Below are 27,940 nucleotides of genomic sequence, written 5' to 3'. Positions count from 1 at the left end.
CGGCGTTATTGTCAAGCTACTCGATTTAAAAGGCTAAATTTTTGATAAAAAGAAAGAGATTTCAATTCTCTGCCAAATCTAGCGGGCAAAGTGACTGAGTTTCAGTTTCAGGCAGAAGCTGACCGTGCTCTCACAGAGGTATTGAACTCAAAATGGCGGCACCCATAAAGCTACATCTGACCACGCCTAGGGTTAACTTTAAACGTTAATAATTTATTTAATTTGCGAGATCTAAGGAAAATAACTATCGGACAAGATAGTCTGACGTTCGCGGAATAAAGCGGCCAAATTTGACCGCTGAATGAGGCTTAGTACTGAAGATTAATTTAGATTTAGATTTGTACTGTAAACAAATCCCATATGTGATTCTGCCTTATGACCGCATTCAATGCAAAAATATTAATACTTACTGCATTTGGGCGGGAAATATGGGTATTGATCGAATGTACGTTGTCTGAGGAATACGGTGATACTGTACTTATGTGCTAATAACGTTTATAATGGCAGATGATAACAGATTTTGAGGGGGTTATTCACTCTATGAAAATGGCCTCCTTTCTTTACATTCGTGGGGTTGTTTCTTTTCTTCGGTCGTACCGAATAATTGATGCTCCTTACTGCAAACAATTGATTGTTGTAGTTCCCCTCTTTAACTGGGATTCTACTTTGATAGTTATTACCGCGCTATTAAAGAAGTTATTGCCGATGTGAGGAGATTTTGTATGCCCTTCTTGTCTGTTTATATTGAGCTGGGAATGAGGTGCAAAATAAATAGCTAATAACTTTCGATATTTATTTATCCGGGAATAGTTTCCCACGTTTCCACCTATGATAATGAACCAGTGAATGTTCAACATAGAAGGACACAACACATTTTTTTATCCTGTTTGCCCATTTAATTTTTAAGGACCATCAGCTCAGCAGCAGCCCCGCACGCCACCTCAACAGCAGCAGCCACTGGAGGATGCGGCCTTCAAGGCAGCAGCTGAATACGCCAGGCAGGGGCAGCTAGCGGAGGCATCAAACTTGGATGCCGTCATCTTCCACCGGATGCTGCTTGATCAAAACAGGCAGGTACGTACAACTCGCCCAGGTTGCCATTTTTTAAGAAGGGATTAGTGTGCAGGTTAATGTAACTTACAACCGGCTTATTCATGAGTTGCATCTGCATTCCTTGGGCTGAAGTGTTCATTGGTTCGTGTACTTATTTACCCTCTGTGAGGTGATTTCTCATTCTGTTACTTCGCAAGTTACAAAACATTTCCATGGTTGCATGTACCACCACAACATGGTCAATTCAGCTTATCACCGACATTGACTTCTTAGAGACAAAGCTGGCTTGGTAGCATTTTCTGTCTTTGAACATGTTTGTAACACAACATATACAGTTTGCACTTCAACTTCTCCCGTCATATGCATACGTTCTCACTGCCCTCTAGAGTAACCGAGCTGAAAGTGTAACCCTTGCAAACACCGTGAAACAAAAAATTTAATTTCGTATCCTGTAGTTGCAGTAAGTGCACTTTTTTCGCAGCATCATCAACAACTGGTGGAGGAGCTGAGGGCCTCCCGCGCGGTGCTACAGCAGCTGGCGGTGGAGATGAGGGGCTTGCGGGAGGCGACTGCCCTCATCGCAACCACCTTGCGCCAGCTCGTGGCTGCCCTCGCCCATGGCCCCCGCGAGCCGCCTCAGCCGTAGTGGTGATAGTTGTCAATATTACATGTTCTTTTATTATGTTGTTAATTTTTAAATATGTTGCGTTTCGCATAATGCTTAATTTATTGTAATTTTTTGTTATGTGTAGTTCCACTTGATGAGCAAGTTTGTCTCAGTGAGAAGGGCAGTGAGTGAACTGTATGTCTAATGCTTCATCCTTTTGATTAGGTGTGTGCTTTCGGTTTGCTGTTTCTGCGCTATTTAAGTATTTGCTGCTTTTCAAGGAACATGTTGATTAGGTGGTCACTTTTATTTTAGCCACAACAGTGTTTCACACACAAATGCTCTGATAAGAGGTATTTAAAACCACTGTTGTGATTTTCATGCTATATGTATGTCGTGTTTCCAATTTCAAATTTATTTGCCCTATATTTTTATATTTTTGTAAAAATTGTGTTAGTACAAAATCTAGGCACACACACTAGTACGAGTACTGTGGTGAATGTACAGATTCAGTGTTTTTTTATGCCAAGTTCGTGCTCCAAGGTGTTTGCTCCCAGTACAAGGTAGCAAACTGGGCGTGCGTTTGGGGACAATTCTGCCTATCCTTGCTTCTCTCTCGCTAATCTGTTCTGCTGCAGTATGCTTTGAATTATTCTAAAGCTGCAAGAAATGCAGTGAAGCTAAACTTAAAAGGACAGAAATCTTTAGCATCTTAGCAAGTTATCTGTACACCAGTAAACCTTCTATTATACAGTGCAAGAAGGAACTTGGCTTTCTAGAAGCACAGTGGTGCTGTTAGCCGAATTATATGGCACTAGAAATACACGTCTACCAATGTATGCTGTTATGGTATCAAAAAACATTAATTAATGGTTTATATGAGTGGAAATGACCAGCCGCAGTCTGTAAAGAAGCTACAAGTCCTATTTACATCAGCGATTTCAATACTCTGACATTTCTGTCACGCATGCCTATTATTGAAGCCCTACACATGCTGAACATCCATTTGTCTCTTTATTTAATAAACGCCCTTTCTTTTTCAGAAGGTGCGTGGAAAATGCTTTTGGCATTCTTGCGTCAAGGTGGCGCATCTATCAAAAGACGATAGACCTGAGTCCAAAAAACGTTGACAGTGTAATTAAGGCCACATGCGTGCTGCACAATTTCTTGTGCCTTGAATGCAGCGGAGGCGATCACTACTGCCCTCCTGGGTATGCTGACTCTGAGGACACCTTTGGGAATCTTCGTGAAGGAGTCTGGAGGCAAGACAACGCAGCCACTGGGATGCTTCCGATACAAGGCACAACGGCGCGAAAGAGCTCGCAAAGCGCAGCTGTTGGGCGCTCTGTCTTTATTGATTTCTTTTTCAATGAAGGACAGGTACCATGGCAGTGGAACCAGCCAGGAATTCGGTGATATTTTTGCCACTGAGTGCCTATTTCTTCATTTCATTTTACTGGTCTAAATCATGAAACGCTAACCATGTGCTTTATTTTGATGCAGTTTCTAGCAGCCCTGGCATTTGTCATTTGTGCAAGTTCGTGCAAAAGTTTCCTTTATGCATCCCCTCCGTCTTTCTTTTTCATTCTTTTATTGGCCTATTGTTGTACATTTTATCTACCTAATCAGATCATGTATAGTTGTTTGTACCTAGGAAATGAAGTGAACTTGATATGCTGCCTTTTTCCTGCCCGACATGCTTGTCACACAGTTTATGTACAACTGGACCTCGGGTAGTATAGACTCTGTTCTCTCTTGTTGTTGTTCAGTGGTTGTGGCGCACACCCACAGGGGGGATTGGCCATGCATCGGGTGGTTATAATCGGTGTATAAAAACAAGGGAATTATTTGTTACGACAGCACAAGAAAACGTTGTGACTGCGCTTTTCCTTTTTTTTTAATTCTGGGGTTTAACATGCTGAAACCACTATTTCATTGTGAGGCACGTCGTAGTTAGGAACTGTAGAATAATTTTAAACACCTGACGTTCTTTAAAGTGCACCCAGTGCACTGTTTACAGGCGTTTTTGCATTTGAAGCCTATCGAAATGCAGCAGCTGCTGCACTTTTCCTTTTGTATTGCAATCCGAGAATGAGACTGCCACTGTTTCTTTCACATTTGTACACATGCTTTGTGTTTGTTCTCCTGTTGTGTTTTTTCCTCTCTTTTATGTATGCCATATGTGTAAGCAGTAGATGCTGTGGACATCTTTGACTATGTTTTGCTCTTACCACATAGTTCATTGAACTGTACATAGGGAAACTGCTTTGTCAATCTGTTCCTGGGCAACTTTACGGGACTATCCTTTTTCTTCTGTGGAGATGAAATAAAGATTGATAGCAATTGCACTCATTTGTGCAAAAGTGTGGTTAATATAAACATGCGGAAACTGCTTCATTGAAGTAGTTTGCATTCATGGAAAGACAACCAGTGCAGTAAAGTACTTAAATTTATTATTAAGTACTTAAATTTAAAGGCGAACAACGGGAGTACTTGTTTTGGGTTCGATCTAGGAGTGGATATAACAACCGAAACCAGGAAATAACTTACGGGAGCCCGTAGGTGCGGCCAATCGAGTAAATGTGGTTTTCCAAGAAAGCAAGAAACTATTCAACTAATCTTAGAAGGGTTCTGATTTTGGTTGGTTAGTTTTCCATAACGTTAAGCGGTACAGCGCGAAGCAGGACAGAGCGACACGGAAAAGGCGAGGACAAGCGCTTACTGTCAACTGAAATTTTATTGTTTGAGACATTAAAATATTGCATCAAGGATTAAAATTTTGTTTGCTCGAATGCGGGGGTGCAGCATCATTTCCATAGGCATTGGAAATGGTCAACGGAAGTTGGCCCAGAACTAAGACGCCTTACATGTACATCGACATATACAAAGGTACATGTACGTACTATATATGCACATATAACTTTGCATGCACAAAACGTCTCATGCCACAGGTCAAACATTCGAAAAAAGAGAAACCTAGAGCTTCCTCTCAGCAAACAGCTTCGTAGCTTTGTAGCCCTTAGAGTGATCTTCTGCTCATTGCGGAAAGTGAGTTTCACATACCCGGTCTGCTGTGTAGGAAAGAAAATTCTTCAAATCATTGTTCGTGAGTGCTTTCGGCACTTTCAGCCAATAATAAATGAAACATTCATGGGGATATCTACGTATTACTGACGAAATTTTCTTATTGAGCGATGAAAAAGTTAAGCTAAAATGTTACGCAAAGCAGTATTTGCCGGAGTGATGTGTTTGAAACAGCCGAACGTTGTTTCCTGAGGTCGTTGCAATTCCACCAAACAGATTCACAGGAAAGTTATGACATCCTGTTTTCGTGAGCACTCATAAAATACGTGGGTCGTTAAAGCAAATGGGAGACACCAACAAAAAGTAAAAAAATGAGAGGAGTGAGCCGTATGAAAAACAATTTTAAAGCAGGTGAAGTGATCCTCGCCCTCATTGCACGCCATATGTGCAATTGTTTCTATGCACTCTGCACTTTAATTAAAGAGCTTACCCTCTCTCTCTTCTAAATTTAAATTAACTATTGAATGGACACAACAAGAAGGATCGCTTTGTGTCTAAAGGATAACCTCGACGGGCGCAATATGTTAAAATGTGATAAATTTCAATTACCCTATCTATGGACATAACAGGAGGATCGCTTTACGTCTAACTGGTGGCTTTGTGTCTGAAGCATTGCGAGTTTGTTCTTCATTGGTTATTTTTACGCGAAATCAAGTCTAAAAGCTAACACTGTTTTAGTATGGGAGCAAATAATGCCGGATGTGTATGTCCCACTAACCACCTGCGCAATTTTTATCAAGTAGACCATTACATGACCACGTTGAGCACTTCTACTTTTTCACGGCTGCTTGCATAATTACCATAAGCAGCCTGTGTACACCAGGTACGATATAGATACAAGCAACATGTGAATGCTGTGCAAGTTTTCATTTTATTTGTCGAACGCCTTTTGTACCACCGTCGTCTTTCAAGGCTTCCCAGTATCACAATGATTCTCTTCAAAATTTGCTTCTTAAGACACCTGCGAATTTGTAATATATATATATATATATATATATATATATATATATATATATATATATATAGAACGTGGCCATGTGTGCTTGAGGTTAAAAAATGTATAAACTTTTGGTTAGGTGTGGGCACGCCAAATTGCGATTCCTACCGTTACAAAAATAAGCAAAAGTAAGCAAGTGCTACACGTTTGTAAATCACGAAGGCGAAAGCCTGCCAGCTGTAGAAGACGACAATGACGAACGCTCGAACAGTGGCACGACCGAGTCACTGCAACCAAGTGACGTGTGGAATCAGGCACGCACTAGGCACACCTTTAGTAAGCCAGAACCCTGGATCAGCCATGGCTTCAACTTGGCGCTTACCACCAAGACAGATTTTTCGTTGGATCCACAGGGTATTAGATACCTATAGAAACCAAGATGGACTGCCGTTTGACCTTCTTATGCTAATTGGCTTTAACTGGCTATGGTTCTCCCGTATGGCGGGGTTTAATTGCGAGACGGATACTCGGCCTGCATGAATGTGTTTTCGAGAACTCATGTCCAGATTTGTAGAAATCCCGAAAGCACAATTGTGTGCCTGCGTGGATGTCGAGGGTGGAACCCTTGACCGAACTCAAGGAATTCTAAAATAGTCAGCCCAATAAAGGTGACACTTGTTGTTGAAAGCTTCCTGTTTTATCTTGTTTTCTTAACTGCTAGTTGCTTCATGTAGTATACTACAAAACAGGCAACAAAAGAAAAACAGCCGTGGCTTCAGGGAAGCGTCCTTGTCTACCACCTCGGAGGCCCCGGTTCGATTCCCTCTCCAGACCAAAATGTACCAAATTTTTTTTCTCAGAGCCACTAATTTACTTTGTTTATAGGAACCTCCCTGAGAAATGTGACGCCAAACAGAGAGCATCTTTAGACGTGGTTTTATTCTTTCTGGCGTCTTCCATTTTTCGTTACGGCGCAGTTTCGCCAAGGGCACCGCCTACTTAGATACCTAAGGTTTTCGCCTTAAAAGCACGCAGTTATCAGGAGAACATGTCTACAATCATTTTAAATGGACAAATATGTGAGGCGGATGAAGCTGGAGCTCTTCAAAATAGCGTTCAGTTATATTATTGCTTTCTCGAAGAAAGACCAAATAAATAAGAAAACATGGTGTAAACGAAAGAGGCAGTATTGTGTTTCTTGTTGCTTGATGTGGAAGTAAATATAAACATATGATCTAAAGGGGCACAGAAAAACACTAACGGCGGAGAGTTAAATAATGGTTGTTATATATACCGCCACGACACAATGAAGTTACCTGAGAAAGTGGGACCAATATGTCCGGCTGTCCAGCAAAGGATTTAAAGTAAATTGCAATAGAGACATCCCTGTGTATTTATGAAGTGCGCAACGTGTGCGAGAGAAGCGCCGATAGTGTCACGTGTGCATGGTGCAAAGGAATCAGTGCCAGCTTCTCAAATTTAGAATTGTGAATCGAGGCTGTTCTCCGACCCCACTTACACGGATTAGTGGTAGAGATATTTTCGATCGCTTTGCCGATACAGCCCACAACACGTCAACGCCAGCAATGCCAGCAAACTAGTTTCGCAGTTACACCCAGTCATTGAGTATATTTTAATCGATTACGCAAATACGCGAACAGCTTGTGTACAGTAATAGCTTTAAATATTTGTTCTCTCTATCTTCTTAATTGCATTTCGTTCTTTATCCGCAGTGCAAATGCAACGTTAGGCAAGGGTAATATTATGGATCGGCTTGAATCAGGAGAAGGTACACTTATACTTTCTGCATCTGGCTAGATGGCCAGGAGTGTGGGCCCATGGTCCACATTCTTGCGCATTTGTGATCAATATTTGACCCTGGGAGCGTTTGTGCTGAATATCTGCCGCCCATCACTTATACATTTCTAATAAAAGAACAAATTATTTCCAGAAGCCTTGAATACTGAGCTTCTTGGTGCATTTCGAAACTTATTTGGAGGTGTGCTAAACGCCTCTGAGAACATGCTAGTTCTCTCGACAGGAGACGGGATAGGAACCCGATGATTCATTAGCGTCATGCGGTTGTACGCCGGCATTTGATAAGTGTCGAATCCCGAGGTGACACAAACAATAAAGAACGCCGGAAATTGTAGAAGCGTACGCGATGCATAGAAGGGGCCTTCCTTGTGTAAGCGTGCCATCGCTAAGTGTAATTGACAAATATTTCAATTATCTGAACAGTTTGATCGTCTGATCGTGTGACCTGGCTGTTCGCTCAGGTTGCTCGGTGAGTTCACCATTGGGCGTCGCAGTGAACTGATTTTAACTATTTGCGAATCGTTCTTTAGCATAAATGTTCTTAAAAAATGGTTGTCAGTCTGCGCCCTTGTGTTGATTTTTCTTCTTCCGTCGTTTTGCGCTCCTCCAAATTAATTTCAAAATAATTTCCCCTGTGCTTTTCTTGGCCTAATGCATTATCTGTTGGCTTGACATGAATATGACTAACAAAAGCCGGGCCCCATTTTCTCCCATATTCCCCAGTTTGCTCATTTAAAAATTGATTCATGGGGCCTAACGTTCTAAAGCAACACCGTGGTTTTGAAAGAGGCCGTTGTACGTAGCCCCGGGTAAACTTTCACCACGTAGGGGCTTCTGTAACGAGCACCTAAGCACATGAGCGCTGTTTTTTTTTTTTTTTTTGCATCTCGCCCCATTGAAATGGGGCAGCCGTTGGCGGGAATTGAGCCCACGACCTCGAGCTGAGCAGCAGAGGGCCATAGCCCCTATCTCCAGCGCTGCAGATATCTCGATCTAGAAAAGACAGGTGTTGCACATAGTCGCTGAAGCCGTAGAGCTGTAAAGCTGTGTCATCATTCGTTAACCTCATTGCAAGCTGGCATGCTGTTAAATGGCCAAAATGGGGCACTCTCTCACACGACAAGCAACAAATATAGCATCAAAATGCACATATATATTCTGCACATACACCGGATGTACGCTTGAGCCTGCTGTCAGACTATCGACCTGAGACAGTACACATATAAAGCGGTATCCACCCCACTATCTTTTAAAGGCTATAGGTTGAATTACAGTGCTGTACAGCTACACCGGGGTATCTGAGAAAAACAATATGCTTGTGGAATTCTGGGTTTTGGCATTCGTGGGGCTCGCGCTTGCGTTAGGGTCTAATTCCCCACTTCCCGAACTGAGGTGTGACCTGCAAAAATACCAGGATGGCAGCAGGGTAAGCAATTATTATTACCATGTGAACATATACTATATATATATATATATATATATATATATGCCCCACAAAGAGGAAAAAAGTCAAGGAAGGCACACCGCGGCGAACGCCGAGTATAAGCATTAGGGAGTATTAAGTGCCCTGGTTCAGAAGAATTATGAAATATCTTTGTGAGCCTCTTATCTTGTTGATGCATGAGCTTTCGGATACCATTAATTATTAAGTGCAGTTCGAGTTTCTTTTCAGCATTACAGACAGAACACCATGGAAAGCTGGGCATACTAAAAGCAAGTCCTCCGTGGTTGCGCTGGAGTCTCCGCAAACGGGGCAGAAAGGGCTCGGCGCTTGTCCTTGTCGGTGAAGGTGATTCGCAACATTAACGCATCATATGCGTAACTTGAGCAATAGAGACCTAGTGCGGCGGTTTAAAGCGCGCCCAGAGATTGGTGTAGGCCATGAGACCTCTTGGCTACACGTTCATAGTACATGTGCGGTAATGTCAAAGAAGTTTCCTAAAAACAAAATTTAGCCCTCCCCGTAAAATTTTGAGCGAGCGGTCACGCAAAAGTTTCGACAATATCAAGATGAAGCTTTAATTAACTAGAAACCTCCTATCTAAATACATGGCAACATAGGTTCTGTTTCGCTTGGCATTTACTGAACCAATGTTCTTGATAATGTTGCGTTTCAAAGAGACAATTAAAACCTGCCGACTGTTGAAAGCAGATTTTTAATTTAGTTCAGTATTGCTTTCTTGCCAATAAATTATCAATAAAGCCTATATCACAACTCTGTCAACTTCAACACTTGGTAGATTTAAAGTGAAAAAAAAATTGATTAATTGCGCATCCCTCGGAAATACACGAATAATTTGATAATATGACTCTACAAATAACCCAGCAAACAATTTAATCAATTCTCTTGACCTGTAAACCCGTGTGGCTATAAATGAACATCCTGGTTGTAGCAGTCGAAAGATAACTTTAAGTTCATCTCTCAAGTGTAACGCATTTCGCTGAAAATTTCTAGCGGTTGTCTTGTCAGCCTTTAGCGTTTCGCATGCATTTGAATAGCGAAAACGGAGTTTTCTCGAAGGTAAAAACTACTCTCAGGCAGTGCCTAAGCAGAAAAGAGGGTGGAGAGCACAAAAGGGAGAATGTTCAATTGTTCACAAAGAAATCCCGTGTAGGTCGGGGAGAAAGAATCTAAAATAGGGAATGATTGCCCCCGCAAAGCCTGATGATGGCGTTCTATGAGGTGTACGCATGGATGTTTCCTTTTTTTTTGCCAAAATGTCATGTTTCTGCCCTTGGAATTGTTCCTTTTTTTCAGAGCCGATTCTCATTCACAATGTGAAGAAATATGCATTTGTTACGTGACGGTGATTATATAGGATAAAATATATGCTCAATAAGTCCATGAATTGCATTTAAACAAGTCTATGGGGCCGTTGAGCGCTTTAGGTAAACTCTGAAATGGCGCCAGCGTCAAGCGTACATGTAGAAAATAGGAAGAAAAAAACATAGATGGAGCAATAAAACCTAAGGTAATGAACAGTCTGTATATATAAAGTACACTACTCTAGACTGTTTTGGTTGTTCACGATTTTTCTGTTCGCAGTGCTACCCTGACCCTGGATTGTGGTACCTTATGTACCGGAATTATTATGCCGACCCAGATTTTGGCGGATCAGCCAAGTGCGTCCGGTACCGCGTCACTGGAACCTATGAGAACTTCAGCACGTCTATTGTGTTCATGTATGGCGAGGAAGGGATGGTGTAAGAACCATTGCATCTTCTTTGCCTGACGCCTTCTTAGCGAAAATTATCGTGCAATGGCACGAGCTTTTCCTCCGTAAACAATGCGAGAAAATAATCACCTATTGTTCTATTTCACAAGAGTCATTGCGGAAAAACCAACTGACATGCTACCGCCGTTGTGTGTCGGCAGCCATGCCCCTTTACTGAGCATAGATTTGTGTTTTTATTTATTTACAAAGACCTTACAGGCCCCCGTAGGAGCATGGCGTAAGGAGGGCATAAACGGAAAAAGAACTATAAGAGCTAGTAGACATATTGTGTGGCAAGTGGCACTTATACATTTCTAATACAATGAATGCAGACACAAGGGATACAGCATACTTTCAAGATGTAACTGATGCGCAGTACAAACCAGAATGCAATAGTGAAAAGCATAAAGTCGGTGATTGATTTTGTATGATTAGACTATTACACTGATTTGAAATATTTATGCTGTGCTTTTTTAATTTTTTATCTTTTTTTAAGTATCCTTGTAGACACTCATTGTTATTGCTTCTGTAATGAGGTTTCTAATTATTTTACGTCATGTGCTTTGCGTTTTGTGAAGGCTGCTGTTCTGTAGGCTACTGTTCATTTTATATTATACAGTGGCATACTATAACAGAGCAGTGGCTGCAGATTTTAGAGTATTTTACATGATGTGCTTTGTGTTTTGTTTTCTTCTTTTTTACGTGACCTTTGAGATCTGTAAACGTTTCTTTTTTTTTCACTCAAACGTATTTTTCTGTCTCTTGTTTCTGCCAAGTAATGGGGAAAGCACCCAGTCAAGCTGCAGCTTAGCAGCTTTTTGTGCTTGTCCTAGCATTCTTCTGTTCTTGTGCAAAAGAAATGCTGAAATAAATTTGACTTTGACTTTGACTTTGACCAGATTAAAAGGGCGCAAATGTAAGATGACTGCTGACATGGTTGCATAAAGAATCATGGTTTGTTAAGGAAGTGATATTACCGGGCAATTCGTTCCACAGAGAAATTGCACGTGGAAGCGCAGAGCTGTTGAAGGCTAAATTGTGACCGAAAATACGCGAAGGCCTTTCGAGAGGTAGTGGAGACAGCCTATTACGATAAATGTATTTGTGATAAACAAACAAAGAAGGGCGATGCAACGACGAGTCTCAAGTGAAATGATGTCATGATTCTGTTTGATTTCAGTTACGCTATGAGAACGGTTATAACAGCAAGAAATAAAACGTGCTGCTCTGTTTTGTACGGCTTCTAGCATATTGATTAGATATTTTTGATGAGGCGACCACACAGGGCTTGCAAATTCTTGTTGAGGCCGGACAAATGTTGCATATGCAAGCTTCCGTATCCTGGTTGGGACGTTTTTAAGTTTCTTCGTAAATACCCCAAAGTTCGTGAGGCTTTGGCGCAAATAGCGGTGACGTGGGATGGCCAGGACAGGTTTGGAGCAAGATGAACTCCGAGATATTTATATGAAGATGATTCCGAGACCTGAGAGTGGTTTAGATAGTAGGTCAACTTAGAATTAACATGCTTACGGCTAAAGGAGATAACGTTGCATTTATATTCGTTAAGATGCATTTTACCAATCGGAAACAGTTTTGAGGTCATTTTGAAGTGCAATGTGGTCGTCGATAGAGCTAATGGTACGGTAAATTATGCAATCGTCAGCAAAAAGACGGATGGAAGAAGATATGCTAGTAGGCAGGTCGTTGATGTATATTAAAAATAGTAAGGGTCCTAAAACGCTGCCTTGTGGAACACCAGAAGTGACATAGCAAGCTGGTGAATACGAATTGTTAACAACTGTGAACTGCTGGCGAAGTGACAAAAATTCCGTAGCCAAAAAATAGTTAGCGAATCTGGCCGGAGTGAAGATAATTTCGAGATTAGACGACAATGAGCGACACGGCCGAAGGCTTTTGAGTAATCAAGGAAAATACAATCGGATTGTTTGTTGTTATTCATGCTAAAATGTAGGTCGGTTGTAAGTTCAAATAGGTGTGAATCGCATGAAAACCCTTTCCTGAAGCCATGTTAGTTAGTAAAAAAGAAATTGTTGGACTCGAGGTGGCTATTGACATGAGAGGCGATGATGGGCTCAAGTAATTTACAAGAGATGCAAGTTCAGGAGATAGGACGGTAGTTAGCAGACGAATTTCTATCTCCCGCCTCTAAATACAGGCATTACCTTAGCAATTTTCTAATCAGAAGGAAGGCGACCGGATGATAATGATTGTTATCCGGTCGATAATAATATTTGGCTCGAAACGGAGACAGTGTTTTTTTAGTATTTTGGAGCTAATGTTATCAATACCGGCAGATGTAGATAACTTAAGGTTCGTAATTAGACGAGAAATACCTTCGACGGAGATGTTAGTAGGTCCATGTAAGGGTATGTCGCGATCAGGGATAAGGGTTACAGTGGACTGATCCTCCGTAGTAAACACTTATGAAAAAAAGTTGTTAAAAGCGACAGGGCACTCGTGGTCAGCTAAAGGTACGTACATTGTTGGCTCCGTGCAGGGAAATGCCAGTTGAGCCATTGTCCGGTGAAATTGCTTTCCAACACCCTTTTGGATCTGACTTGAGGAGTGAGGGTAGATCATGGTTGTAATATTTATCTTTGGCAGTTGAGATAGCAGAGCAGTAGGCTTTTAAAAAAGTTTTTGTACTCAACCCAGGCTGTCGGGTTTTGCTTGGCTTTCTGGTATAAGCGTTTTTTTTTTCCTATTTCTTAACCTACGAAGGGACTTGTTAAACCATTGGTTAGTCCTGCTATTAGATATGGTTGTTAATGGGACATACTTGTCAACAAGCGAAGATATTTTGCCTTTGAAAAGAGTCCAATTTTCATCAACGGGACGTACAGAGAAAGAGGGCATAAATTCTTGGCGGAAGAACATTTCAAGATCGGAATTAATATCTTTATAGTTGCCTTTATTGTAATCTCTCATTTTGTTGGTTGTAAAGCTGACATTATCAAGTGGTATGTGAAAAGGTATTTGTAGTAATTTATGATCACTGAATCCATCGAGGGTGAGAATCTGTCCGACTGTATCAGGAGCAGAGGTAAGAACTAAGTCATTTTGACCGCGAGTGGAATCGTTAATGACCTGAAATAAATTGAAATCTAAAGCTAAGTTAATGAAATCTATAGATTTACGACAGGAAGAAAACAAGGAAGACCAATCAATTAGGGGATAATTAAAATCTCCAAAAATGTACATGTAATATGAAGGAAATAGCTCCACAGCTGTGGCTATACTATTGCGAAGTTCATTAACAAAGGACTGGCGAAAATCAGGTGGCCGATAACACACACCTATAAGTACCTTAGTCAATGAGGATGAGCATGCGCACCAAACAAATTCAAGATCGGATTTCTAATCGATTAGAAAGGAAGAAAACTTTTTTTTATACCTAGCAGGACGCCTCCTCCCCTTTTAGTTCTACGATCATGTCGATAAACATTGTAAGAGTTGTTATCAGGAAATATTTCAGTATTATTAATTTCGGGGTTAAGCCAAGTTTCTGTTAGGACAACAATATCAGAGTTACTATCATCAAGGAAAGAACAAAGTTGGTCGCGTTTCGGAAGCAAGCTTCTAATGTTTGTAAATGAAACAGATAAAGAAAGAGGTGACAGAGACTGCCTGGTGTAAGCTTGACAGGAGTTGTGAGTAGTGCGCGAAGTCGGCCTACCGTTTAGCTATCTTGGTGATTTCATAAGAGCGTCTGACGCAGGATCATACACATAATAGGTGCCGCCCACGCGCAGTCTATCAACATTAGGCTTGAAAGGTACATTTAAAGCTTTGCCGTACTCATGCAACTTTTTCCTGGCGATACGCGTCTGGAGCGAAAAGTCCTCCCGAACAACATAGTCAGTGTCCTTAAATTTTTTACCTAAACCGATAACCTTATCTTTATCTTTGAAGTGCATGAACTTAACAATGATAGGCCTAATTTTATCTGGCTGATGTCGTCCAAGGCGGTGCGCGCGTTCTATCTGGGATAAAACAATCGTAATACCCGGATGTTCGGAACACAAATCGATCACATTTTTCTCGGAAGTCGACCATGTCTCTGCAAGGTCATCAGGGATGCCAAAAAATAAATAAATTGGATCAGCGTTGCCTGTTTTAGCTGTAGTGCGACGCTGTCAGGCACGGACGTTGATGGGACTGCAGAGGCATGGGCGCTTTTTACGTTAACTATATCCACTTCAATGGCCCGAATCCTGGCTGACAATTGCTTCAGTTCAACGTCGACTGACGCCCTCCACTGATTCATAACCTGAAGCTCGCTGCGAATGTCTACTTGTCCGGATTCAATTCTCTGGACGGTTGCTAATACAGTAGCCAAAACAGCATCATTATCGGGACCAGGGTTGGATTCAATATCACCGGAAAGCATCAATAACAAGTGTCTGAGAACATAATTTTTTCCACTTGCTAGCATGTCTAACAAGTTGCAGGGGCACGACACCGCAGACAGGCAGCGATTCGAAGTTTTTAGGCAAAAACAGCGTTTGAGGTAATTAACCTGAAAGAACACCAATGGTGAATGCTCCATTCTAGTCGCGGTGTCGTGCCCCAGCACGCAGTCGGTGGGCAGCAGCTTACAGATAGCGATGCCATTCCCGGTATCATGTAGATGTTGCCAGCCGGTTAGCCGCTCCGGGTCCAAAATTGGCGGTGGCGTCCAGAGATGGGGAGGTGCTGCCCCCGTCACTGGCCCGCAGGGAAGCATGTTCTTGACGGGCGCGGGTACAGCAACGCCGAGCAGCATGACAGCCTGAAAGAACACCAATGATGAATGCTCCATTCTAGTCACGGTGTCGTGCCTCGCAGCTGAGCACACTGGCCGTGGTGGCGTAGTGGCTTTGGTGTTTCTCTAATAAACGCGAGGGTGCGGGATCAAATCCCGGCCGCGGTGGCCGCATTTCGATGGGGGCGAAATGCAAAAACGCCCGTGCACTATGTACACGTTAAAGAACTCGAGGGGGTCAAATTTAAGCCAGAGTCCCCCCCCCCCCCCCCCTACAGAGTGCCTCATAATCACATCGTGGTTATGACACGTTAAACACCAGAAATTTTTTTCTGTGTGTTTGTTCAATACTCTGCTTATACTCGGCGATGCTATATGGGAAAGGAAACGCCGAAAAAATAACGCTTTTGTACTGGCCTTTCGGAGCACGTTGAAAAGACCCAAGGGGTCAAATTATTTTGAGCCTATCGCGCCACTTCTTATACTCGAGGAGCAGCTTACGTGAAAAATAGGACACTGAACAAAGCAGCAGTCAGTGCACGTGGCCACACAAAATTGTGGAATGCTGTAAAAATTTGACAAGGGTCGAATACCTTGTAGCCTAAACATATCATCTTCATATAACAAGAGCAGAACATTCACACTCATGCGTACTGGATGCCTTCCTAAATTACAGCGGATGTTCTCAGGCTCAAAATATTCGACCTTTTTACTACGCAAACTTGTGGACCCGTGCACTTTTGGTGATGCACATTGAAGCGTTTCTCATTTTTCCCAATTTATGAAGCAAACTTGTATTTTAACGGAGACACGCCATTTCCCTTTGATGTTGCTTCAACAAGTTCTACAAACATCTTCAGTGTTCTAAACAAATTCAAAAAATCGTGCCGCCATTATGTTTGTCACCTCCAGCCTCACTGCCAACACCTATATGCATCAGATATGGACAATGCAGAATCCTTAAACAGAGTTGTGTAAAAACAGCCTATTCAATAAAACATGAGGGAAAGAGTGCTGGCTTCCTTTATACACTGAAAACAGAGTATTTGTCCATCCATCTTTCTTGTCCTAGTTTTGAAATGGATGTCGGCTTCTTAGCGATGAGGTAAAGGACAAATTAGCTCCCTTGCGCATTACTAATTGTTTGATAAAAGGTGAAGAACCATTTTCCTCTTCCTCAGTCATGAAACTTCCACCATGAAAGTTATATGCGGAGAAAACCATACGACGCTGAAAGAGTGGTCGATATATTAAAGAAAATGGCGTTCATTGCAATGCGTTCTTCGTTATTATAAAAGAAACACCATTGTTTTTTTTAATGCCCTCAATGCATTATTGGCACTGAGTGCAATCGAATGGCTCATCTTCATCTCGAATTTCTGCGCATTCAAACGATTGCGCAGATCTTGAATCGCAGTGACGGAGTCCTATCGAGATTTTTTAAGGCTGCAAACTTAACTGTCATCATTCTGAAGAAGGTCCCAGTGTGGAAGCCGAAACGTCTTTTATAGTTCTGCTGAACTTCTACGGTTCAGCAAAACTGTGCCATGACTATAACCAACCAGATGAGCTAGCACTAGATTTTAGGCATAAGCAAGTTGCGTAATAGGTCAAGTAGAGATATGCCTACCGAAGATGGGGCACGTTAATATCAAAAAGGCGCGGGCGGTGATAGATACGACGAGTGTTTGACTGGCCGAAAACGACTTGTCATGTGCAAAGCGTACGTAGAAATTTATCTCACTCTACGGGTGTGGTCACATTGCAGGAACGGTCAAGGTTATCTCTCTTCTTCACCGTGCTACACAGCTAAAAACATTGCCATTTTTCGCCCGGACAACCGTGAGTGTGCAGTTTAGCTTGTTTTGCATGAACTCTCATAAAACTAAGACCATAATTAACGTATCTCTCTCTCACACACACACACATGCATGGCATTATTAATTGCACACGTGCCTGTGGTCATAAATCGGGTACCGACTCTCTCTGTTTTTTTTTGTTCCCCACACTGTATGCACGCGCAAGTTTGTAGACACGTTGATGTCTCTCTCTCTCTTCTATATCCGTTGAGTTTGACATGAGTCAATGTACGTGTTCGTATGCATGACGTCACTAAATCTACACGTACTTGTGGTGATAAATCAGGTACTACTCTCTCTCTTTTTTTTGTTCCCGACACTGTATCCACGCGCAAGTTTGTAGTCACGTTGATGTCTCGCTCTTTCCTGTTTCCGTTGAGTTTGACATGAGTCAACGTACGTGTTGGTATTCATGACGTCACTAAATGTACACGTGCCTGCGCCCATAGACCAGGTACCTTTCTTCTTCTTTTTTTTTTTTTTTGTTACAGAAAAATGTATAAATTGAGCTCTGTGTTCTTGAAATTGCACCCTTGATGAAGGCCGGACCCCAGCCGAAACGTCGAAATTGAAATGTTCTTGTTTTTCTACGTGCGCCTGCACTTCTTATAACTTATTACACTCCGGATCAGAAGAAATACTTCCATCGTATATGTATATATATATATATATATATATATATATATATATATATATATATATTGTAAAGGAATCAAGGACACACAGAGACCGCAACCATTCCTGAGCCAGCCGTTCCATTACCTCCTCGTCATCTGCTCGCCCCTAGCGCTCACTGTCCGAGCGCCCGAGCTCCAGTGCATATATATCTTCATCTTTACATTCGGCCACGCTGCAAGTTTCCGACATGGCTTGGAAACACGCCACTTAACAAGCAGGGAACTTGTTGAGCGTGTGAAGTCGTCGTTGTGAGCCGTCCAGCGCGCAACTAGCTTCTCTGGCGGGCGGCACTGGCTGTTGCGCGCTGGTCAGAGGTCTTGCTGATGATTATCCCGCCGCTCAGCATTGTAAATTTCACCCAAAGTTGAGGAGATTCCCTAAAGAGTCTACCGTTTATTACCATGGGTGGTGCGACTGCTGCCAGTCTTCCCCGCTTCCCCTCACGTTTTCGAGGCCTGTAACAGGAACTGTTGGAGAGGCTGTCCACGGATGGTGATGCTCTGAATGACTGGAGGGCACAGTCTGAGCCATACTGAAGTGGCGTTGTCGTGCTTGCCACATGACTGGAATTAGTAGCAACTGGCTGTAGCGGACCATGCCGGCCTCGCTTCTTGTCAGGTCTGCCGGGACTGTTGTCGGAAGAAGAGGATGACGACACATTATCTGAGAGTGTAGACCGAAACCTATTGAGCAGCACGGGTGCCAGGGCCATCGGCTCCCCTCCGTTCCGGTGGCCACCATGCCTTGGGCACCGCACTGACTCTGAAGCGTGCACCTTGACACCTGCGTGGATCACCGATAGGAGCAGCAGGGGTAAAATAGAAGAAGAAAATACGTATAGTTTCTTCTGCTCCTGCATTGTCGTAAACGGTCCCTTGTTCTTTCGCTCGCCGACTCACGCATTGTTATAGTGGACCTAACCTCGGTCCCTATAGTACTGGTTGCTGCTGAGCACTAGAAGATGCCGAAGTGCTGCTACATCTCTCCTGATGCGGTGGTGGCTTCAGGTAACAGGCACCCTGCAGTGAGGGCTGTCTTTTGATGCCTACATTGCGTCCGGGTATAATTGACGCTCCCAAATACGATGCCGACGGCGGCATCGGGTGGAGGACGCCTGCACGCTGATCGCTGCTACAGCCCAGGGAGGAGTAGCACAGGCTCTGGGTCATTCGGTCCAAGCCCTGGTCCGGAACTCGCTGCTTGACACGCAAGTCGAACGCCGTCTCGCAGATGTGCCACTGGCGGGCCATCTCGTCGGCGTACGGCGCCCTCCCTGCAGCAGGAGGGGCATGTGCTGGAGTGGGGCTTTTGTTGCACTGCTCTTCGGCCCTCAGCAGCCGCAGAGCCACGGCGGCTGGGCCGGTGTCCAAGGGTCGCAGTACTGCACATCACCCGCGTCGTCACCCCATGCCTCTGGTGCCGACGCTGCTGCTGATGCAGCTGTATCCACTGTCTTCGAGGCCTTGCTGCCGGGTTCGCTACGGATGGTGCAGGACGCCGACATGGAGCTCAAACCGGAGGGCTGTGACTCATGCGGTGGCGGCTGAGGGCTCAACTCGCTGCCGCTGTTGCTGAAGCGTTCGTTCTCGGCCGCGATCTTCGACGACGACAAGCCGCAGATGATGCTCGGGGATGTAGGGGCCGCGCAGGCATAAGGAAGCGGGCCGAAAGCAGCTATCAGAGCTGCATTCCATTCAGGCCAGGACCCCTGCTTGACGCCGGCTTAGTTGTCCCAAGCCTTGGCGGCACCACAATGTCGTTGGGCTGCAACCAGCCATATTTTTTGGTCTGGCCAAGCATGACAATCACCCAATGCATTGACAGTGTGAACCTAAAGGATGACGTCAACTTGAATACCGCGAAACAGCGGTATGTGTACGAAAGCCGGCTGCTGGAAGTCGCAGCGCCTCATCTCCGCCAGGCTGCCTGCCCAGCTGCCCAAGGAACCAGGGCCGGTGTCCATGGACATCGCGGTCGTTGTAGTAGTCGCGGCAGCCGGTTATACCACCAAGGAAGCATCGACGGCATACCTTGGTGGATGGTTGGTCGAAGTAGTTCCTGGGATGATATTCTCGCCAAGGGAAGCGCGGACGGCGTTCCCAGGCAGGACCGGTTCAAGACGGAGGGGCCGAAGCGCTGTCTCAGTGTGAGGTGCAACCGCGTAAGCGCTGACGGATGCGAAGGTGTTCGTCATAACCTAGAGCTGTTGTGTCAACTTGGCGATGGCTTGGACGAGATCACCGGTAGAGTCCTGCTCTAGAGCCACCGAGTTGGCTTGGACGCCGTCCCCGGATGATGCGGTGGATGCTTGCGACGATGGTAGGGTGGCGGACTCCATACCTGAGGAAGCGTGTACGGTGTTCCTGGGCAGGAGGGACCCGGCACGCCGAAAACCGTGCGAGGAAACGCTTAAGGCAGGAACGCCTTAAGACAGGTTCGCCGTAGATTACGCCATTGTAAAGGAATCAAGGAGACACAGCGACAGCACCCGCTCCTGGGCCAGCTGTTCTATTATTTCCTCGTCGTCTTTGCTCCCCTAGCGCTCGCTGTACGAGCGCACGAGCCCAAGTGCATCTCTTCATCTTTACTATATATATATATATATATATATATATATATATATATATATATATAGTGTGTGTGTGTGTGTGTGTGTGTGTGTGTGTGTGTGTGTGTGTGTGTGTGTGTGTGTGTGTGTGTGTGTGTGTGTGGGCCCCTGCCAACGCCTTCACTTTCTGACTTAATTACAGTGCTTGATTCATGTCGGAATATCTGTATACAAGAAATCAAGTCATGCCCTGTGTACCCCACAGCATGGTTGTTAAGCCGTTCTAACATAATGTCACAATAACCAGAGCATTGAACTGCTTAACAAAATCAATAACAGGATACTGCGAGACGCGACAAGAGCTCTCTGAATTGTTATAAAATAACAACTTCTGCTTTGACTTTATTCCAGTTAGCCTCCCTGTGGAAGTGTACAACTTGCTCTACGTAGATTGCGACCTTTGCACTATCAAGCGTCATCCCTATGTCGATAATGGTAAGTTCTTGCGTGCTGCATGCGCATCCACACATACGGTGGCACACGCCGCCTGCGGCGGCGCCGGACGACAGAATGTGGAGGCCAATTCTATACGGCGTGTACTTATATATAGTTATACTTATATATACGACAATTATAGGACGATTCTATACAGCATGTACCAGTTCTTCCTCGTGTAGAACCAGCACGGCACCACCTGCACGAGCGCTGCACAACCCCTCTGGCGAGTTCCGGGAATGTTGCGACCACCAACGAAGTTATAAACTTAAGCTTCTGGAGTGGAGGTGGCTCTGCAAAAGTAAGGCCAGTCGCCGCCATCTTGCTAGAGCCCGAACCACCGTAGCAGCCGTTTCAGCGCGCAGAGTATGTTCGTCGTGCTTATTGGTTTTTCGCTGTTGCAACAGTGTTTAGTCGATTGTGGAATGCTTTCCGAAAGCATTACAACACCTCAGCAGGTCATAGCTGCACCAGTCGCGTAAACATGACACCAGGTGAAACGTTTCACTGGTAACATGAGCTCTCGTCGTCTGCTAGGATCACCGCACGTTGTGCGTACGTTCGCTTCAGTTGGCAACGGTTGGGAAGGTGCTCGTAGGTACATGTATGTCAATAAAAATTTACGTCCTGTATATACTCGCTGTCCCGCCGCTCCGTGTGGGTTTTATGCAGCGTCCATGGGTTACATATTATAAGAAGAAGATTGGATTTTGCCGCGGGCTTATTGCAGTGGTCTTGTGTTCTTGAATACATGTGTGGCGTGCTTGTACGACGGCATACTCCGTTTGGTTAGTGCCGTGTACGATCCACGCTGCGCCTGTGTTTTAATAGGGAAACCAGTGAGACAGGTGCGTGCACAGAAAAAAAAAATGTGGAAAGTGCATCGGACATGCGCTGTCTGCGCTACCTTATCAGGGCAGCACTGATAGTACACGTGCGTTTGCCTATATAACAGCGTGCCAATAAACCCTCGATTGCTTCTCGTTCCTGCCATCGTGTAGTTGCCTCGACCTTTACCAGACACACGTCGCGCACGTTACAGAAAGGAGTAGCACTGGACGTACAAGTGAGGAGTTGTAAGTTCAGTGCTCGATCTGACCACTTCTCTCGTAAAGATGTCTTCTGCAGGATTGTTGTTCGTTAATTTGCACCAACTCACGCAGCAAGAAATTCTGTTATAAAAGCTGGGCTTGACCACAAGAGCGTGAGCCCTATTACAATAATATTTCAGAATGCTATGTAAGGTTTTGGGTGCACTACATCACTAAGACAACTAAACGAGCGAATTGCAAAGAAAAAGCGTGAAAACTGCTTTCAAGACTGTAATAATTAAAAATTAATGAGCGAACAAACTCAGTTACGAACTGAGCTTGAATAGTTCACATTATGCATTGTAAATGTTTATTGACGAGTAATCCCAGTCACGTTAGGTCCAGCGCAAAGAGCACCCGAGCAGTTGCAGCCAAACGCCAACGCGAGGAAAAAACAGCGACACCGATCTTTTTGTCTTTATTGTCTTCACTTAAGGAGCCATGAGACCACAGCGACGCTTGTGAGGAGGAGGAGGAATAAACTTTTATTGCGGAACCAGCACTTGTGATAGACGCTTGTGATATTTTAGTCATTATACGGGTATAAATTGAAAACATTGTCTGGTCTGTAGCATTTCTGGCTGATAATGTTTCAGTTGTCGCGTATGTAACAATAACTACATAGGGATGGGATGGACGAGTGGCATAAATTTATTTAGCACATATCAAATATAGGAGAATCTCCACCGTTAAGCTTGTGGTGCAAGTTCTGGCTTCAGCATATGAATATCAAGTTGTTCAGGATGCTAAACACATATAGCTTCCGGCGGCTTGTGTTAACGGTGTAAACCAGCTCGTAATGTTGTTTGCTAGAATAAAGAGTAATAACCGTATTTGCAAGTAAATTAACCTAAGCAAGTATTTGCAAGTAAACTAATAATAAGAGGTGACCTGCGTTCTCTGAGAAATTGAAATATATAGTAGTAAAAATTACTATGCAAACAAGAATTATTGCGAAACAGGAAACAATGCTAAAAATCGGATAGCCGCAGTGCTTTACTCATCGTTACTGCGGAGTGCCGTCGCAAAATGTAGTGAAAGGGCGAGTGCTGACGTGTTTATCACTGTCAGCGAGAGCGGCGTCGTCGTCTATAACATCCACCAAGATTATTGGACAAACATCACTTCAGAAGTGCCCGCGGCTTCGAGGACCGCTCACTTAGCGCGCCTGCACAACAGCGCCTATCGTCTTACTCAACGGTTGCGATTAGTACATCGAACCACTAAATGCGTTATAAATCAGGCGAAGAAAAACGGCGCAGAATGCAGTGGCAACTCACAGCGCGCCACTCTCGCTCGAGGCGAAGTGGCAGTGGGCATGGAGAGCAGGGCACAGCATGGCGAGCAGGCGAGGATAAAAAATTGGCTGTGGTTTAGCTCTGGTTAAATCTAGCCGAGTAGCGATAGCTACAGGCCCCCGGCTGCGCTTAGGCGTCGCTTGTAGTTAGACATGTTATTAAACTTAGTGGTTTTCCACTAGACTAAAAAGGAGAGATGTTGCGGTCAGCCGACGCGTAAAACTGTATTTTTCACACCAATGAATACGCTTCTATGATCCGTATAGTAATGGGCTTTTGTGGCGACATTGTCAATGGCGTAGTTAGACTCATCAAAGTTCCGCTGAAGAACCAGGTCCAAACTACGACAGGAGCGGTGGCCGCACGGCGAGCGCGACCAGGCGAGTTGCCGGAGAATCAAAGCCCGTTGTGTGACGTCACACAGAGGGCGTGACGAGCGCCCGTGACACGGCTCTGACCTTTGTATGCGCTGTGCATTTGCCGCTCAGTTTCCGTTGAAGCGATAGACCGCACGAACTTTCGCCCGCTGCGGCGGCTGCGCTTGCTGCCAGCGTTTTGACAGTCATTGTCTGCAGTCATTCAGTGTGATCTATTCATGTTTGCTTGTGCGCGATGCCACCACGATTGTTAATTCAGTTAGTAAGCCAATGTGTCCAAGTTTATGCAGCCGATAAAACTACTATCCCTACTCCAAATAGCTCTCTGCTAATTTTCTATCGCAATTGATGCTTCGTCTTTCGGGCAAAACTGCGACATTTTTTTTACGTTCCACTATTAAACAAAAACGCGAAAAAGTTGTGGGACGTGATTGACCCTACCATGAGCCCCCTTAATCATCATCTCGTTTGCGCAATAAAAGCGTTAAGTTCGAACGCTTGCGCCATGAACAATAACTTCGTAATAATATAGCCCACATAGGCCCTATCATTTTAATACCGGTCGTATTAATATCGCACAGCTTTAACGGTAGAATATTTACGTTATACATTTGTACAGTCCTCCATATTTTTCAGCCCACCTACGTTAAGCTAAATGTCGATTTTATCTAGTGCATGATTTTCGCAGAAATGCTGTTGTTTATGAAGCTGCTCCCGAGTGGTTTTGGAGTCAGTATAGTTTCTTGGTGCCTCGGAGTTATTTCCATGCGGCTGCTTTATTACTTGTTGAATAAACAAAACACAACAGCTTGAAAGACAATAAAAGTTTTCTCGTGATATCGAGGGAGAGACAATTTTACCGACTATTTGGAGAAGTGGCCTCGCCAAGGGGTTTGACTTGAAATGTCTGGATGATTACTCACGCCAACGGATAATTAGATTAAGTTATGGAAATATTACGTTCTCTGGATGAAGTATCTAGGCTAGTCCCTCGATGGCACTTTAGGAGGCCTTCAGATACCCTTGTCGAAACAATATTTAGCGCTGTAAAGCCTTGCCACAAAGGACGTAGTCATTTTTTGATTGACAGCTGGAAGGAAATAATTTGTACCATTTTCTAAATTACCGAGGTCATGAACCTCGAAATATTTTCCAAAATATATCTCAGTGTAGATATAACTCAGATCACCTGTGAAGAAAACCAGCAGTCGGCGAAACCAAGGCAAGCATAGGGGAGTGTTTCTACTTTTTTTTTTAAAGTTGTGGTGTTAAATTCTTCGAAATTGATTGTGTAATAATTTATGAAAGAAATGATTGATTAAAAGGTTCGATCACAGTCCACGTGACAGCTGCAGTTATACAGGACCTACTACGTCTGCCGCTATGGAGATAAGGGGTGCTCGTCAACTCTCGAGATTAGTTTACACTAGACATAAATACCCAGAAAAGTTGAAGATTGGACAGCCGTCGCCGTAGCACAGTTGGTAGTGCACCGGACGCGAAATTCGGAGGTCGTGGGTCGGATCCCACCGGCGGCGCATGGTTGTTTTTTCTTCTACTTTCTAATCAATTATTTCTTTTATGAACGATTAGACAAGGAAATTCGAAGTATTTAGCACCACAACTTAAAAAGCAAAAAAAAAAAAAAAAACAGTCCCCTAGGCTTGCCTTGGTTTCGCCGACTGACGGTTTCCTTCATGTGTATGTCATAACGAGAGCCTCAGATCCCTCCCCTTGTTTGCAGATCACCTGTAGTGAGTCAAGGCTCGCGTGAAAATGCATTTCTTTGACTCCATCCTCACATGACGCTAGCTATCATAAGAGCGCTAGCGTTTGGATAGCGCTAGCTTGACTCGCAACAGAGGGAGGCGGCCTTCTAATGGCGCAAACGAAAAATGAAAACACAAGCAAAGCGTCATTCCGCTCGCGTTCCCCGGGCAACGGCCCGAGGGGCCAATCATCGCTCAAAAAAGCGGCGGTTCGAGAGGCGGGAGAGGAGGGCATGCGAGGGTTTTCGGCGCGGCGGCAGAGTTCTAAGAATACCGGTACTTTCAAATTGTAAAGGGATATAACCAACGGCAGAAGCGGTGGACGCGCGGCGACCAAGACGAGCCGAGTTGATGGAGAATCGAGGGCCGTGGTGTGACGTCACAGTGCGACCGCGGCTCAAAGTGCGGCGACGGCGAAGAGGCGAAAACCTGGCGTAATTTAGCTATCGCTACAAAAAAAAAAAAAAGAAGAAAAAAAAAAAAAGAAAGGAGCGTTGCTTTTGTGCTATGAGCCCGCATACATCACTAGGCACGTTCTGAGGCCAGGAGTTTCGAAATAAATTTCGCGTAATATTCGTAAAAATAGGGTAATATAATATTGCGATGTAAGCAAGGCCTCCAGTTGTGTGAATGCCTTTTTGGGACTACCTGCAGCAGATACAGAATATTCAGAATATTCAGCTCAGTTTCCCCACATGTCTACAACCATTTGACAGCGCTCACAATAAGGAAAGAAAAAAAAAAAGGGGGGGGGGGGCACCATTTAGTCAAATTGACAGACAAATAGTGTATTCAGTGTTTATTCAAGGAGTCTGGTAATCTCTCACGTCAACTAGCGGGTAAACAGTTGTGAGGGTTCATTAAGCACTCAGATCACACAAGCGTAGTCTGCGTGGAGAGACCGTTCATAATTTAACCAAGCGAGGAAGTGGGACGGCGACGCGTCCCGCCGATAGCTTTTCTCAAAACCTGCTACACTTTTTTATTTTACAATAGCGACACACAAGCGTGGCCTGATATACTTCTTCAAGGAGTTTCACTTTTATTGCTCATCGCGGAACTACGAACGCAGGGAGCGCCGCGCGTATAGAGCGGCCGCATATGCTTGAGCCGCGCTCTGTTTCCACTAGCAATATGGCTGCCGGCGGCTTCACGCGCTCCCATAGGCGGCGGCTGGGACTGCCACTCCGGACGTTAAAGCATACAACCTCCTTGGTGAACACGCCCTGCACGAAGACTTCAATGGGCGAGCGCTCTCTACTGATCGTTATCGAAAATTGAGTAAGCAACGGGGGACGAGCCCGGTGACTTAAACGCAGTACTACATGCCCTAAGATTAAATTGTGCTTATAACTTCCCCTAATGGCACAATGCATTTATGGAGTACACCTTATTGAAGGGTTCAGGATCGACTATGACTACCTAGGCCTTATAACATACTGCCGCCTTCCTATCTGTGCCCAACCACGCTGACGCAAAAGACGACGACCTCCAGTGTGCGAGCGCATCGCTAGAGAAGAAGCCTGAACTGAGCGCTTGTTCTAATTGTCTCGATTAAGTGCGGCTCTCCGCTCTTGTCTCCAGTGAGCCGCGACAATATTCTATCATACGTATTAATTACACAATTACTAGTGCATTGCGCCCTCACCAAAACGCAGCCAGCGCTGCGGAAATCGAACCCGCCCAACACCACTGGACGTCTAAAATGGAAACGCGAAATCATCGTGATTTGTATTGCCTGATGTGTTTTAAAGATGCGCTGCAGGTAAAAGAAAAGAATAATGTACGCATATGTAGTTCGTGTATTTAGCATCACAACCACTGAAAGAGCCAACTGCTGTTTTTAACCTCCGCAGGCCACGGCTGCACCCTCTGGCGGAAGGCGGACACACTTCATTTGCCTGCCGACGGCTGCGAATTCATCTACGACCAAAACTGTGGCACATCGCCCAAGTATAAAATCTTCGACGAGACGTGCCCCACCTAGGAAGTGACTCAAAAGACTTAACGAATACCTAAATAAAAAAAAAGTCGAAGTTTCGCCCAAAAGGCGAAGCATCAATAGCGATAGCAAATTAGTAGAGCTATACAGAGTAAGGATGGTAGTTTTATCAGCTGAATAAACTTGGAAACACTCGCTTACTAACTGAATTAGCAAGCATGGTGTCAGGGCGCGCAAGCGACTCACTTACTAACTGAATTAGCAAGCATGGTGTCAGGGCGCGCAAGCGAACATGAATAGATCGCACTCGATGACCGCAGGCAACCACTGTCAAAACGCTGGCGTGAGCTAGCGCGCATCAGCAGCGACCGAAGGTTCGTGCGGTCTATCGCTTCAACGGAAAC

At 44.4% G+C, this 27,940-nt stretch overlaps 1 protein-coding gene across 1 annotated transcript; it reads left to right on the top strand.

The window, feature by feature from the left end:
• Positions 1-8,767: 8,767 nt before the first annotated feature.
• Positions 8,768-27,588, top strand: LOC125940188 (uncharacterized). The gene is made up of 5 exons (XM_049655995.1): positions 8,768-8,925; positions 10,546-10,703; positions 17,248-17,321; positions 20,976-21,059; positions 27,451-27,588. The coding sequence occupies exons 1-5, from the start codon at positions 8,812-8,814 to the stop codon at positions 27,579-27,581; spliced, it is 561 nt and encodes a 186-aa protein (XP_049511952.1). The 5' UTR covers positions 8,768-8,811; the 3' UTR covers positions 27,582-27,588.
• The last annotated feature ends 352 nt before the right edge of the window (positions 27,589-27,940 follow it).

This window comes from Dermacentor silvarum, chromosome 9 (genome assembly GCF_013339745.2).
Source record: "Dermacentor silvarum isolate Dsil-2018 chromosome 9, BIME_Dsil_1.4, whole genome shotgun sequence".
In the NCBI taxonomy this organism is placed as follows: domain Eukaryota; kingdom Metazoa; phylum Arthropoda; class Arachnida; order Ixodida; family Ixodidae; genus Dermacentor; species Dermacentor silvarum.
This window is presented reverse-complemented; position numbering and strand designations above follow the sequence as displayed.

Coding starts and splice junctions, on each gene's coding strand:
- LOC125940188 (XM_049655995.1), top strand. CDS start 8,812: ATGCTTGTGGAATTCTGGGTTTTGGCATTCGTGGGGCTCGCGCTTGCG. Junction 8,926..10,545: donor AATACCAGGATGGCAGCAGG/GTAAGCAATTAT, acceptor TTCTGTTCGCAG/TGCTACCCTGACCCTGGATT. Junction 17,322..20,975: donor CATTTTTCGCCCGGACAACC/GTGAGTGTGCAG, acceptor ACTTTATTCCAG/TTAGCCTCCCTGTGGAAGTG.